Raw genomic sequence first — 14,838 nt, 5'->3', positions numbered from 1 at the left:
CGGCAATTTGAGCTGTTACCTCTGTGAAGGTATGAGTGAACTGGGATTCCTCAAGCGTAGTGTTAAGGGATTCTGCCCAGACCGAGATCGCCTTTGCGACCCCACACAGAGGCAAAGGAGGGCGAGAAGGAGTAACCCGCAGCCTCAAAAGCAGGGCAGGCGAGGTGCTCCACCTGTCTGTCAGGTCCTTGATGTGAGGAACCATCGGGTAAAGACAGGAGCGTCTTTGTGGTAAGGTGGGAGACCGGGGGGGGGGGGAGGTGTCGACCGAGGGTGGATCGGCCCAGCCCTTAGGTGCGGGTGAGGCAAAAGGGTACCCGGGACTACATGAGTTTTCGGTTACCGAAGCGCCTGTCAGGCTTCTCCCTTTACTTTGTGGGTATATCCTCAAACTCAGGGTGATCAGCGAAAACCTTTTGGGGTTTCCTTGCCCTCTTAAAGGTGACCGCATGGTCAGTGGTAGTGGATGGGGGATCCTCCACATGCAGAGTTTGGTTCATTGCGGCTATAAGGGAGTCTATTGCAGTTTGATCATCTGGGGGGGTGATGAAACCAAGGAATCCTCCTGGTACAAACAGCATTCTCCCTCCTCCAGCTCTTTCAGAAGCCTTGGAGCGTGTGGGAGAGCCTGCCCTGTGTGCTCCCGAGGGAGAGCCCCGCTGGAGACACCCGGCCGTGTGCTCTTTTCCTGATCCTTGCAACCGGTGAAGCATGTGCCCGGATTACCTCAGAAGGATCCTCCAAAGGGGTATCCTCAGGCTGCGTTCCGTCCAGGGACCCAGAAGGGTGTGGAGGACAACATTGCATAGCCAGCACCAGGTTCTGTGACAGTTTTTCCATGGATTGGGACAGGAAACTGTGCCCATTTCCGGTGGGCTGGGAGCCCTAGGCTCTGGGCTGACTGTTGCGGCGGTGGTGGCAGGAGGGTCTTGGAGGGCTATAGGGGCACAGGACTCACAGAGAGAAGAGGTGTGTTTACGTGGTAGCTCAACGTGGCAGGCAGTGCAGGCTGAATAATAGACTATGTGGGCCTTAGCCCTCTTAGTGCCTTTTGAATTCTGCATGTTCCTGATAGGAGTATGCCAGGAGGGGGAGCAATGCTCAGCAGAGCTACAGTGAGCAGCACCTTACCAGAATCAGCCGATGGCTGGAGATCTTCCCACGCTTTCCGGGGGGGGCGGGGCTTATCGCGGCCGCAGCGGGGCTTAGCGCTAAAAGAGCGCGAAGAAGTAGTCAGTGTGCCGCCCGTGCTGTGGGTAGTAAAAAACGGCAGGAAAGGAGCTTCTGATAGTTTTCTTCCCTCTCCCTCTAGTCAGCACACAGCGTGTCACTGGTGGTTATCAGCCGACTTTTCTGCTAGAGCAAATAAACAGAGCAGATAATAAACAGTGTGAGTCCCTGAGCTCTGTGATTCTCTAGCCACCCCCCTCCCCCCTGCCACCGGGAAATTATCTGTGCAGGAGTTTGCAAACAGGAGGGACTTCCCCCCCCCCCCACCCTCCTCCAGCCAGCAAGCTAGGGAAAAGTTAACACTGTGTGTTCAGGATTCCTGGGGCTCTCTTCCTTGCATTAGCCAGGGACTTTCTCATAATAAATACTGTATATTCAGCAGCCCTGGGAGCTTTTCCTGCACAGCCTTTTCTCCTCCCTTTGTCTGGGAAACCAGTCAGGGGGGAATCTCACCTTAAACACTACTTCAATCCAGGCAGTGACAACAGCAGAGTCAGCTTGCTGTATCCTGTCACAACGGTGCCATATTCAACTAAGAGCCTGCAAGAGGGGGGCTGAGGAATTGATGCCATATTCAACTCAGAGCCTGCAAAGAGGGGCTGAGGAATTGTGCCTCTGCCCTGGGCTTTGGAAAATCGGTGTCTATGGAACCCGTCGTCCAGCCCCAGGATCCAGCGTCGCGGGAGGGGGTACGTGTAGGCAACACTTCACGTTCCCGCCCGTTGATGGTAGTAGGAGATCCGTCCCAAAAGAAAACAGTCGCCCTCAAAAAATAACAAACCTTGAAAGGAAGTGCCTCCTATAGACACTAAGCTAAAACTGAGACTGCCTGGCTCAGCCAGGGGGTGTATACTGCAGAGGAGGAGCTATGCTTTTGCATCTACTTAGTGTCCTCCTATGGATAGGCAGCATAACACCCATGGTCCATGGTCCAGTGTCCCCCCAATGAGGCGTCAGAGAAATTGGTGGTTCACTACTAATATTTCCAAGCCACATCGATATAATGTTGAGATACAAGGCTTCTCTCAAATACCTTGTGTTGCCAATAGTGCCTGTGAGCAGCGCTATTGTGCTCTGCTCATCCCAATGAAATGACCCCCAGTCTCCGTGACCTCTCATGTTCGGTGATGATGTCACGTTAACCTGACATCACCCAGTCTCCCTGAGTGATTGGGCTGTGGGCGACATTTCCCCGCTTATCACTGCCAAGCGTCACTCCTGCTTGCGGCCCTCAGATGCTAGACTGTGATGAGCGGTGAAACTCCGCCCACAGCCCAGTCACTCAGGGAGACTGGGGCCGGCCTCGGTGATGTCAGGTTAACTGGAAGTTGATGTGACATCTCAGAGGTCACAAAGACCCAGGGGTCACTTCATGGGGATAAGCTGTTCGCAATAGCGCCGCTCATAGGCACTATTGGCAACACAAGGTATTTGATAGAAAACTTGTTTCTAAACATTATATCGATGTGGCTTGGAAAAATAAGTAGTGACCCACCTCTTTAAACCATACTATCAGTAATCCACTTGATTACTGATTAGAGTATGTAACACAATTTGTCAATTTAAGTTTAGAATTTAGAACTAAACTATGCGGTCTGCTGGCCATTCCCTGCTGAGCACTACATTTATTTCACTATGGTGAAGAGAAGGAAGAAATGGATTATTGAAAACAAGCAATGTTTTCTTCTGTAGCTGAATTTATTATAGTGGCATTATACGGAATATTTTGATTAGTCCCAACTTTTAGTCTGGACACATTTGGTAACATGATGATAGACATTGTGGCCAGTTTATGTGAGGCCACACGGGGTTATTTAAAGTTATTTTTGTTCCATTGAAACACTGGGCCCTTTGAAATTTTTACCATATTTTTAAAGAGTAGTGCTTAGTGGGAAATAGGGTGGGCTGTCCAATTTAGAGAACAAAAATGTCAAATTCTGATCATATACTCTATTGACTGGGGTTTGTTTCTTACTCTGGAGCATAAAATCTGAAAGTTGTGCCAGATTCATAAGAGGTGCATGCTTTTTAATGAATTTGGCACATCAGCACACACTGTATCAAGACTGGCCTACAAAATGGCAGCCTTGATGAATTGGCCATTTAAAGTGTAATTGCAATGTCATAAGAATAAGGCTAAAGATTCATGGTGACATTGGTCACTACACAGGTCGGGTAGCTACATTGCAGTACAATGCAAATAAATGGGCATACCTTATGAGTACTGTGACCGGGTTCAGTTTTTAGCAACATGCTTGTTGCAGAACCCTTGGGATCTCTGTGTGCCCCATTCACCAATTCTGTGCATCCAGAGCAGCAACACATAGCAATCTATGGATGCATGACTGATGTGGTGGACGAAGCCGCAGTGTAGCCCCAGCCTAAACTGTTGCGAGTACATGAAGAACAACACTATTTGAGGCCATTATATGACTTGTATCTCACACTTTTACTAGCTTTGTTTCCTTTGCACTGGATATTGCAGACTATTAGCTTGCTCTGCCTTTTTCTCCCTCCAGCTTCTGCCAACTCCATAGACTTTTATAGGCAGAAGTTGTAATTTCATCACTTACTACAGACAGATTGGAAACAAATTTGAGCAGTTTTTGACAGTGAATGCTCAGTGCAGGAAGACAAAAAGTGACTGATAAGCTGATGAATGGGAAAAATAATCATTTTTCTCTAAAAAGATAATAATTGGCAGCATTTTTTTATTTCAAGTTTTACTGTTTACTTATTAAAAAAAAGTGTAGTTACTATTTCACTACAGATGGAGGACGTATAAGATTATTACTATGACAGGTTGAATCCACTACATACAAGCACAAGTGATCGCACTTTACCTAATCGCTTTGAATAGGCATCCAGTTTGTAAGCTGCATTTTCCAAAGATGCAACTTGTTCTTCTATCTGATTTATTTGTTCCAGATATGGTTGGAGACTCGAATCTATAAAGACAAAATTAAGTAAATAATAAATAATTCATAAAAGCCATTTCTATTTTTCCTTTGCCAATTTTCAGAATAAGGGTGCAGTCACACTGGTGTATAATACGGAGGAGTGTAATAGAGGAAAATCTCGCATTGGATTTTAACAAATGTTAATCAATGATGCAGGTCAGATCTTCAATTTTTTTTCTCATGTGATTTATAAGTGTAAACCGGATCACTCACACCCATACAAGTCTATGGGTTTGTGTGATGTCATCTAAGTGCAGTCCAATATATGCAGATACAGACAATGGAGAGGATGGAGAGATTAATCTGCATCTTCTCCGCACCTGTGCTCTGATCTCGCATGTGAGAATCGGATCGCAGTAGTATCACACTCTGCTCACGCCAAGCCTGAGCCGAGTGTCATTAGCATATTGGATGCTATACGCCAGTGTAACCCTGGCCTAAATACTACATGGTGCAGCTTTCGGTCTGTGCCATCATTTTCATAATTTTGCTTCTACACTAATGGTGAGAGAGCGTGCTTGTCATTGCTCGGTACACGATCAAGCATTAGGGTGCACGGGTACACTCCATGCTCGGCCAAGTATTGCAGGTGCTCAGATGTGTCCTTTTTGAAACATCAAACTCAAAGTGCCAGCTTGGTTGACTGAATGATGGAAAGTGGCATCCCAGTGCGAGCCACTACCAGTCTCTGGCTTTCACTGGGGGTAAAAACAACGTTTTCAGATGGTCTATCCAAAAAAATAAATAAATAAATAAACAAACATGCCCTCCCTCCCCTGAAAATGCTCTGTATATGGCTGGCTGTATGTGGGATGAGAGCTAAACTGCCCAATCAGTGAATTCCATTATCCTCATTACTCAAGTTAAGGCTATGTGCACACAGTGCGTTTTTCTCGGCGTTTTTGGCCTCAAAACTGCATGACTTTGCTTCCCCAGCAAAGTCTATGAGTTTTCATTTTTGCTGTCCCCACACAGCGTTTTTTTTCAGCTGCGTTTTTGTGGTGACCACAAAAGCGCAGCATGTCAATTATTCCCGCGTTTTTCACTGCGCTTTTCATCCATTGAGTTCAATGGGATGTTGAAAGACGCAATGAGAAACGCAAATAGCTGCGTTTTGGTGCGTTTCTAAGACCAAAAACGCAGCTATAAACGCAGGAGGTGGGTAGCAAAGTGACGTGTACAGGAAGAGGATTCCTTCTGTCAGTATATACAGAAGCGTGAATCCTCCCGGTACCGTCACCGTCGCTTCCACCTCCCGTCCGGTGCATGTATGCTGCCGTGTGGCGCCATGTCTGGGCGGGAGGTGGAAGCGGCTGCGAAAACAAAAGTTAACAGTAGAAAAAAAAAAAAAGTTATACTCACCTGTCTGCAGACTCTCGGTGCCATGCCCGCTCCCATCTCCACTCACGGTATCGCCGCTCCGGCTGTGTGCAGACGGCTGGGACACCTCCGGCTCCGATGGATGCAGGACCTGGCGATGGATCACCTGATGCAGTCACCTGACGCATCAGGTGATCGTAAGTATCGCGGTGACGCGGGCGCCCGGCCGGTATCAGCGGATGCGTCAGGAGACTTCATCCCTGATTACCGGCAGCTGCTGCAGCGATCGGACAGGATCAGACTCCCGCCCCATCGCTGCAGGAGCTTCCGGTAATCAGCACATAAGTGAGTATTATTTTTTTTTTTGCACTGATGCTTCAGCTGATTGTATAACCGGCTTTTATACAATCAGCTGATGTGTGATGTGATTCAGGCACTTGATCCTGACACATCATCTGATCGCTTTGCCTTCCAGCAAACCGATCAGATGATATTGGATCCGGATTGGACGGCGCGGGACCTTGACCCAGGATTACTGCGGAGGGGGGTGCTTTATTTCAATAAAGATGGAGTCACTAATTGTGTTGTGTTTTATTTCTAATAAAAATATTTTTCTGTGTGTTGTGTTTTTTTTTATCTTTACTAGAAATTCATGGTGGCCATGTCTAATATTGGCGTGACACCATGAATTTCGGGCTTAGGGCTAGCTGATAATATACAGCTAGCCCTAACTCCATTATTACCTAGCTAGCCACACGGCATCAGGGCAGCTAGAAGAGTTGGATACAGCGCCAGAAGATGGCGCTTCTATGAAAGCGCCATTTTTTGGGGTGGCTGCGGGACTGCAATTCACAGCGGGGGTGCCCAGAAAGCTTGGGCACCCTGCACTGTGGATTCCAATCCCCAGCTGCCTAGTTGTACCCGGCTGGACTCAAAAATTGGGCGAAGCTCACGTCATTTTTTTTTTAAATTATTTCATGAAATTCATGAAATAATTTAAAAAAAAAAGGCTTCCCTATATTTTTGGTTCCCAGCCGGGTACAAATAGGCAGCTGGGGTTTGGGGGCAGCCCATACCTGCCTGCTGTACCCGGCTAGCATACAAAAATATGGCGAAGCCCACGTCATTTTTTTTGTTTGGGGGGGCAAAGAAATCCTGCATACAGTCCTGGAAGGAGGATGCTGAGCCTTGTAGTTCGACAGCTGCTGTCTGCTCTCCTGCATACACTATTGGATGGAGGATGCTGAGCCTTGTAGTTCTGCAGCTGTCTGCTCTTCTGCATACACTAGTGGAGAATGAAGAACACATTGAAGAAGGAAATGACATCAGACCTTTTTTTTTTGTTCACTGATAAAAAACGCATAAGGACGCAGTGAGCAAAAACGCAGCAAAACGCAGCAAAAAAACGCACCAAATCGCGGCAAAACGCGTGCGTTTTTTCGACGCAGGTGCGTTTTTGTGCGTTTTTAGCGGCCAAAAACGCACAAAAACGCAGCGTCAAAAAAACGCACTGTGTGCACATAGCCTTAGCCCGTTCAAGTCTCTGACCTGCTTAACTTAAGTAAACAGCACTCAAACATGGTAGGGTTATGAACACCGAGCACTGTACTGCTCGCTCATCACTACTCTACAGTACAGGGTGCCGCCAAATGTGCTGCAAAGCGGTCTGCATCCGTTGCAATGACTGATGGATCAGGATTTCCCAGAGAAAGATTCCCCCTATGAAGCTGCTATTCCAGGGACTTGAAGGTACAGTTGGAGATTAGAATCTTCTCTTCCAGATGACCCATATTTTTCTCCTGTCTTCAAGACTTCCCACTGTCTCAGGAATGGCCCTGCGCTGGAATACAGGATCTCTGGGATCCCGAAACAGACACGCCCTCTCAGGGTAACCATTTGATTCCTAATTAAATCTGACACAATGCTTATGATCTTCACTATTTTCTTTTCTGCAAGAAAACATCTCTGCTTGCCAGATTCCAGTAGGACACCCAGGAAGACTTTTTTTTTTCCCCTCTGGTATTGGTTTTGCCATTTTTAGATCTAACATCCAACAAAGGGAAGTGAGAGTGGTGGAAACTTTTTCTACCACCTGACTACAGGCGCAGTCCTTTGCCAAAACTTTTTTCAAGGAAGTGTATTAAACAAAATGTCTTTTTCCCTGATTTAAGACAAAACAATCACTGATCTCTTGATCATGTTTTGTCTTGCTGGTCTACTAGGCATTGCTCCCACCTGGCCAGAATCCTACTCCACACTGATGAGAGGCAACACCCCGAAACAGCTGTCTGTGGATGGATACCTGGCCTTGGTATTTCCCTTGTCATATCTTTAAACTCGTCAAGAACTGGATATTGACTAAAAGGGCCACTTAATATGGTGGTTATGGTGGCCTCCTAAAAAGAGCCACTCCTCGGCTAGGTCCTTCCCGGAGGGATATCTGGCTATTTTCCGTGTCGAGACTCCTAACAGAGGCTCCACGGACCTTTTGGATTTGCATTTTTCCCTGATGTGAGAAAATAATTACAGTGAGGAGATTATTATGGAAATACAAACTTGCATAGTTTGTTAAATAAAACAAAAAAATTTGATTTTCTCCGTCATTTAACATTTTTATTTTTACGTGGATGGATATGTATGAGTACTTGTTTTTTGTATGGGGAGCTGACATTTTCATTGATAGTATTAGGGTACACAGGACACACTGAAGTGTGGTGAAAGAAAACTGCAGTTCTGGATTTTCGTGAATGTTTCTCTTTATGTAGTTAAAGCTGCTTTCACACATCCAGTTTTTGTAGTGCGGCTCAATCCAACTCAAAAACCTATGCAACGGATGCGGCAAAAAAAATGGATCCATTTCATAAGTTTTTCCATGCGACCCGTCCGTTTTTTGACGGATGCGGCTTGATACTGAGCATGCGCAGTGCAAAAAAAACCGCATCCGGCGGCCGGATGCGTTTTTTTCCGCAGGACGACGCATCCGGCGTCCACAGGCTTGCATTGTAAATCGCGCCGCATCCGGCACGATGCGTTTTTTTCGCCGCACAAAAAAAAAAACGTGCCAGGCAACGTTCCATCCGGCCGCCGCATGGGCTAAATATGCTGCATTCGGCAAAAAACGGACGCAATGCAAGGCCATGCGGCACAATACGGCGCTAATGCAAGTCTATGCGGAAAAAAACGCAACTGGCGGCAAAAAAAAACGGTTGCTTTTTTTCTGCAAAGCGCCGTATTGTGCCACTCAGCAAAAACTGGATGTGTCAAATAGCCTTACCGTGCAGGTTAATTAATTTTATAGTTTGATAGATCACTATATCATATCTGAGAGTGAGAAACATTAAAAGCTCTCCACACGCAGCAGAGTTTACATAACGGTTTAAACCCCCGAAGCTTATAGAGAGAGTTCACCTTTTAATCTGTAAGTTTACTGTCAGTGGGCGTATATCCCCTCAGTCTCCCTGTCTGGTGCCATAATGGGAATATGGAAAATTACTTTAAAGGGAAACTATCAGCAGGTTTTTACTATGTAATCCGAGGACAGCATGATGAAGGATTTAAAACACTGGAATTAGGGATGTGTCACTTATGCTGTGTTCTATTTTCACATTAATAAGGGTTTATCACCACAATATTATCACTGCCCACACCACAGTGCACATGACTTCTGGTCCAACCACACCACCACCTTTGATAAGCAGCTTACTGTCAATTGACAATGTACACAGAGAACTATGGGGTATGTGGGGTTAGCTTTCAGAGTTCTACTTCATGCTACATGTAAAAACTCTGTCTCATAAATGCTGCACCCAGTAAATTGAGTAAAACATCGTTGCAATCAGGGTCTCTTTTCCTACGTTATGGTGTTCTCAGATGAGGTGGCAAAAACCTGGTGACAGATTCCCAGTAACACAACCACCTCAATTTGGTATGCGGACACCGTGGACCATGATATGTATTATCAGTCCTTCCATTTTCACAGGCAGAAAAGTAATTGGAAAATTGACAAAGTAAAAAATGGCTGCAATTTCTAAACCATTAAATTTAAGATTTTTAGAAAAATATTGCATTAATTTGAAAATCTACAATTTGATGGAAATCTTGAAGCCTCTGTTTCTAAACTTTTCTACATGTGTATGGAGGATAGATGATGATTATGATGAAAACTGTCAGTGACCAATTACGTCTTGAATATTTCCCTGTATGCGCTATAATGGAGAGCCTCCAAACTTTTAATATGTTTCACTGACTAAAAAAGTGGAGTTTGTCTAAAAAATAACTTTTAATCAGAACTTTAAAAATTGGACACCTATAGTGCCCTAAGTTGGACGCCAAAACTGCTCACTGATATGGTTTATAATCTATATTTTACTCGGTAGGATTCTACTTTACAAACCAGCTGAGAAATACGCACATTTTAGGTCACAATAAGGTACGCATGGCACAGCTTTATTATTGGTGCCAACATAGGGCACAATAGGTGTACAAATACTACTTAACTAACTGTATGTATGACTTTTCATTAAAAAATGCAGGTAATGAAGACAGAATCCCTTATAGGTTTGGGACCAATATAATCAGGATGATAATAAAGTTCAACATTTGCAATCAGATTTCCCTCACAGAAAAGCAAAGGGGCCAGCAGCTGTAGAACAAATTAAGAATAGGTAGAGGTCATAAAAAGCTTAACAATTCCAGTTGGATGAGGCTACCAGAAAATGTAATGATTTGTGTATCAAAGTCCAACGTTGTACTTACACTTCTTGTTTAGGTCTTTGAGATTTCGACTAATATTTCCGGCAATGTCTTTCATTTCCATATATTTCAAACACGTGAGCTTATTCATATTCTCTAACAGTTTGTAGTCTTCACTTGTGGCTGAAATGGCAATATAGAATAATTGAATAATTGAAAATTAGTAGCAGAAGCCGACAAATTCTCTTCTTTCTGTCGTTGTGTATCTCAGGCCTCTATCATAGGCTGCGTCCAGATCTCGAAGGTCACAGCAGATTGTAAGGATACAGTGTCAAGATGTGTGACCTTATGATATGCGGTGACCTCAGAAGCCTGGATGGGGCCAGAATTTCTGTCCTATAATCAAAAGGTTGGAGATACAGTGGTCAACAGTGGAAAGAAGAGGACCAGACAGCAGGTAGCTGGAGAGGCGAAAGATTAGGTGAGTATTGGTAAAAAAAAAAAAAAAAAACAAATACAAAAAAAACCCCTCAAAACATACTCCCCTCCACCCAGTCTTCTTTCTATCCTCATGCGTTTTATTTGTGGCCACTTCTCTATGGGCCAGGATGTTGTGGCGCACACCTTCACATCACAACATTAAGGCTATGTGCCCACACTGCGGAATTTGCCGCAGATTTTTCGCGGAAATTTCGCGGATTTTTCAAAAATCTGCAGCACAGCTACTCCCCAGCCATTTCTATGGCATTTGGGAACTGCTGTCCATGCGGAAAAATCAGCAGCATGTCAATTATTCCTGAGGATTTCTCCGCAGGGTCCCATATACTTACCTGCCTTGATAGAAGACAACGATGTCACTTTCTCCGTCCGGTGTACAGCAGCACGGTGGATCCAGGTACAGGAAGGAAGAGGTGGGCGGGGCCTGCACGAGCTCCGGTCATGTGACAGCCGGAGCTAGTTCAGGCCCGCCCATCTTCTCCTGCATACGCTGACAGAGTGACCCGGCTGCTGGAAAGCGAGGTGCTGCGTGATGGAGGCGAGTATGAACACCCAATCACTGCAGCACTTGTTCTGCATTGAGGATGCAGTGCCGAAGCCATGGTACTGTATCCTCAATGCAGAATGAGCGCACCATATCCGCAGGACATTCCGCAGCATGGAACCAGACAAAAGTTGTGGTGCGGTTTCCTGGGAGCACCTGCGGAATGTCCTGCGGATATATCCGCAGGACACTGTCCCCGTGGGCACATAGCCTAAAACATGTAGTGACCTCCGAGGCCTGCAAGTGGCCAGAAGTACCGGCCTATAGTGAAGAGGCCAGAGACACACAGCACTATGGAGGGGAAAAAAAAAGAAAAAAAAAAAAGAGGACTGGACAGCAGACAGTGTGCAGCCAGAGAGGTCAGTAATGAAGTGAATATTATTGTTGTTTTTTTTTTTTTTTTTTAAAAAAAGGCCCTGTTCCATCTCTTACTTATGAACAAAATCACCTAATAGGTTCCCTTAAAAGGAAATCTGACAGCTGATAAATGCTACACAACCCACGGGCAGCATACAGCAGGCACTGGCTGTATGATCTCAGCCACGAATGTTTGACTCTAAAATGCTGCGGCGGTTCAGAGATCGACATACTTTAACCCCTTCATCCCCGATTGTGGTGAAATCGCAAAAAAGTGCAATTCAAATGATTTTTTTGAAATTTATTTACCATGTTCACTATATAGTAAAACTGACCTGAGAATATGATTCCCCAAGTCAGTACAAGTTCATTGATACGAAACATGTATGGTTTTACTTTTATTTAAGTGGTGAAAAAAAAAAAATAAACAGAAGTATGTATGAAAAATAAATAAAATAAAAATAAAATAAAAAAAAAATGGCTTCTGGTATCATTTTCTGACACACGCAGTGTTCTCATTTTTCAGGATCCGGGGCTCAGTGTTGGCTTATTTTTTGCGTATTGAGCTGACGTTTTTATTTATATCATACTGGGTAGATGAGATGTTTTGATTGCCTGATATTGCATTTTAATGCAATGTGGCGACCAAAAGAAAAAAAAAACCAAAACTGTAACTTTGGCATTTGATTTTTTTTTTTTCTCGCTACCTTGTTTACTGAGCACATTAATTGATTTTATATTTTGATAGAACGGGTATTTCTGAAAGCAGTGATACCAAATGTGTATTTTTTATTATTATTATTATTATTATTATTTACATTGGGGCAAAAAGGTGGGCGATTTGAACTTTGTGGGTTTTTTTCTTCATTTTTTTTTTTACATTTTTCATTGATTTTTATTAGTCCCATCAGGGGACTTTAAGCCTGCACTCTTTGATCGCTTCTGCTGTACAGAGACTCAGTACCGCTCTGATCAGCAGAAATGCTGACGTCCACTGAGCGCCGGCGCTCTGCCGGAATTCACAGGAAGCGAGTCATGACAGCGACAGGGGTCATCTGACCCCACACTGTAATGACAACCCATTGGCACCCCATGATCGCATCACGCGGCCGCCGATTGAGGCGGGGGAACAGCGAGATCCCCGCCAGAGCGTGTTAGGATGCGCGGTCAGGGTTTGACAGCGCAATCTAAGGGATTTACCTGTGCCTGCTAGCTGTATGTCTACTGATCAGATCAGCAGACATGTGCGGGGGAAAATGCAGGCTCGCCGCATGAGACATGGCTGCTGGGGACTGACAGTGCTGTAGACTAGCAAACAGGCAGGTCCTTGGTGGCTTCTCCCTTGCTGCTTCCCTGGATTGACAAGCCACTACATATGTCTCAGTCCCATTGGCTTTTAAAGTATGTTTTTCTCTGAAACACTGCAGCGTTTTAGAGTCAAACATGCCTGCCTGAAATGTGATACATAGGTAAGGATGGTTGACCTGGGGGAGATCAACATCCAACACCGCGGAGACACCATCACGTGTTTCTCAACGCAGTGACACTAGAACAAGGCCCCCTGGGAAAATATGCAAAACAAGAATGCCGCGGAGACACCATCACATATTTCTCAACGCTGGCAGGAAACTAGCCAGGTCTTTCACCGGGAAGTAACAACCACAGGAAGGGCAGTCTCCAGTCAAGGAAACCGCCTATACCAAAACATGGTATCCACAGACTGGTGTTTCGGGGTATTTGCCCCTCATCAGTGTGGGGTAGGAAACTGGCTAGTGGGAGCAATGTCTAGTAGAAGACTACATAGGTAAGGTAAACCATCCTTACCTATGTAGTCTTCTACTAGGCATTGCTCCCACTAGCCAGTTTCCTACTCCGCACTGATAAAGGGCAAATACCCCGAACAGCTATCTGTGGATGAATACCATGTTTTGGTATAGGTAGTCTCCTTGACTGGAGACTGCCCTTCCCGTGGTTGTTCCTCCCCGGTGAAAGACCTGGCTAGTTTCCTGCCAGCGTTGAGAAACATGCGATGGTGTCTCCGCGGCATTCTTGTTTTGAAATGTGATACATGCTGCCCATGGGTATTCCATAAATTATATATTATGCTGTTTTACATAGCACTATTAATTCCACAGTGCTTTACAAACATCATCACTGTTCCCATTGGGGCTCACAATCTAAATTCCCTATCAGTATGTGGAGTGTGGGAGGAAACTGGAGTACCTGGAGGAAGCCTATACAAACCGGAGAGAACATACAAACTCCTTGCAGATGTTGTCCTAGGTATGATATTAAGCCAGAATCCCAGCGCTGAAAAGCAACCACAAAGCAACCACTGAGCCACCATGCTACCCAGAGTATCTGATAGATGTGAGCACCACTTTTGATGCGCCCATCTATGTCAAGAATTGGGTCCCTCTAGCCCCGACATGCCAAGGAGGATGAATGCCATATCAAACTGAGAAATTAATGAAGATGTGTCTATTCATGTACATAGAGACAGTGGCTGGAGAACAAAAACAGCGCAATATAGACTTATCCAATAACACCAGGTGTAAAGTAAAAAAATGCTTGCTCACGTAATTCAGTTGTGTAGTACACAACAATTTTAGTTTGAGATGGTAACAACTGCTGCAAATCCACAGGTACTAAAACCAAAAAGGAACCATAAAAGAGCAATATGTGGCTTGTTTCTGCGCTGCTGAATAACTTTCCATGAGAAGGATCTAGGACACTTGGGTAGTTTTGAGTTATATTATCTACGCGTTTCGGGGTAATCCAACTTCTTCATCAGGATATAACCACATTACAATGTGGCAGCATACAGACAACTTATCAAGGAGTCTGCATTTTAAAGGAGGCGCCAAAAATGAACGCATGATGTGTCACAGTTCACCATCCATTTGATTCAAACGTAAATCAAAAGTTTGAGAATGAATGAGTTCAAATAAAAATGAGAAAAAAAAAAATCAATTGTGTAGAGCCATTATTTCTAATAAAAACCTATTGATTGGAACTATAATTATAAGAGAAGAAAAAATAAAGAAAATAAATATTAGATGTGTATAGCAAGTTTCCCACTCTTAGTTACAGAGCTGGTATTGTTGTTATCCTGGTGTTTGTAGCATGAGCCACATAGGACCGCGTAGAAGCAAGCCACGTATGACTCCATTATAGTCACTCATGGACATGGCGCTCTTCATTCACTTATTTAGAAGTTACTGAAGACAATTTTTT

The 14,838-nt window shown here is 44.6% G+C and overlaps 1 protein-coding gene across 1 annotated transcript in view; it reads right to left on the bottom strand.

Annotated features, from left to right (window-relative positions):
* Window positions 1-14,838, bottom strand: part of BLOC1S2 (biogenesis of lysosomal organelles complex 1 subunit 2) — a 47,457-nt gene that overhangs the window by 7,839 nt on the left and 24,780 nt on the right. Inside the window, exons 4-5 of the mRNA XM_075352382.1 lie at window positions 10,266-10,385; window positions 4,074-4,178 (exon numbers count right to left, since the gene is read on the bottom strand). Of these exons, the coding sequence (XP_075208497.1) occupies window positions 4,074-4,178; window positions 10,266-10,385 (225 nt within the window). The remainder of the gene's footprint in view (window positions 1-4,073; window positions 4,179-10,265; window positions 10,386-14,838) is intronic.

This window comes from Anomaloglossus baeobatrachus, chromosome 5 (assembly GCF_048569485.1).
Source record: "Anomaloglossus baeobatrachus isolate aAnoBae1 chromosome 5, aAnoBae1.hap1, whole genome shotgun sequence".
NCBI classification, from domain to species: domain Eukaryota; kingdom Metazoa; phylum Chordata; class Amphibia; order Anura; family Aromobatidae; genus Anomaloglossus; species Anomaloglossus baeobatrachus.
The sequence above is the reverse complement of the archived record's forward strand: the minus strand, read 5'-3'. Positions and strand labels throughout refer to the sequence as shown.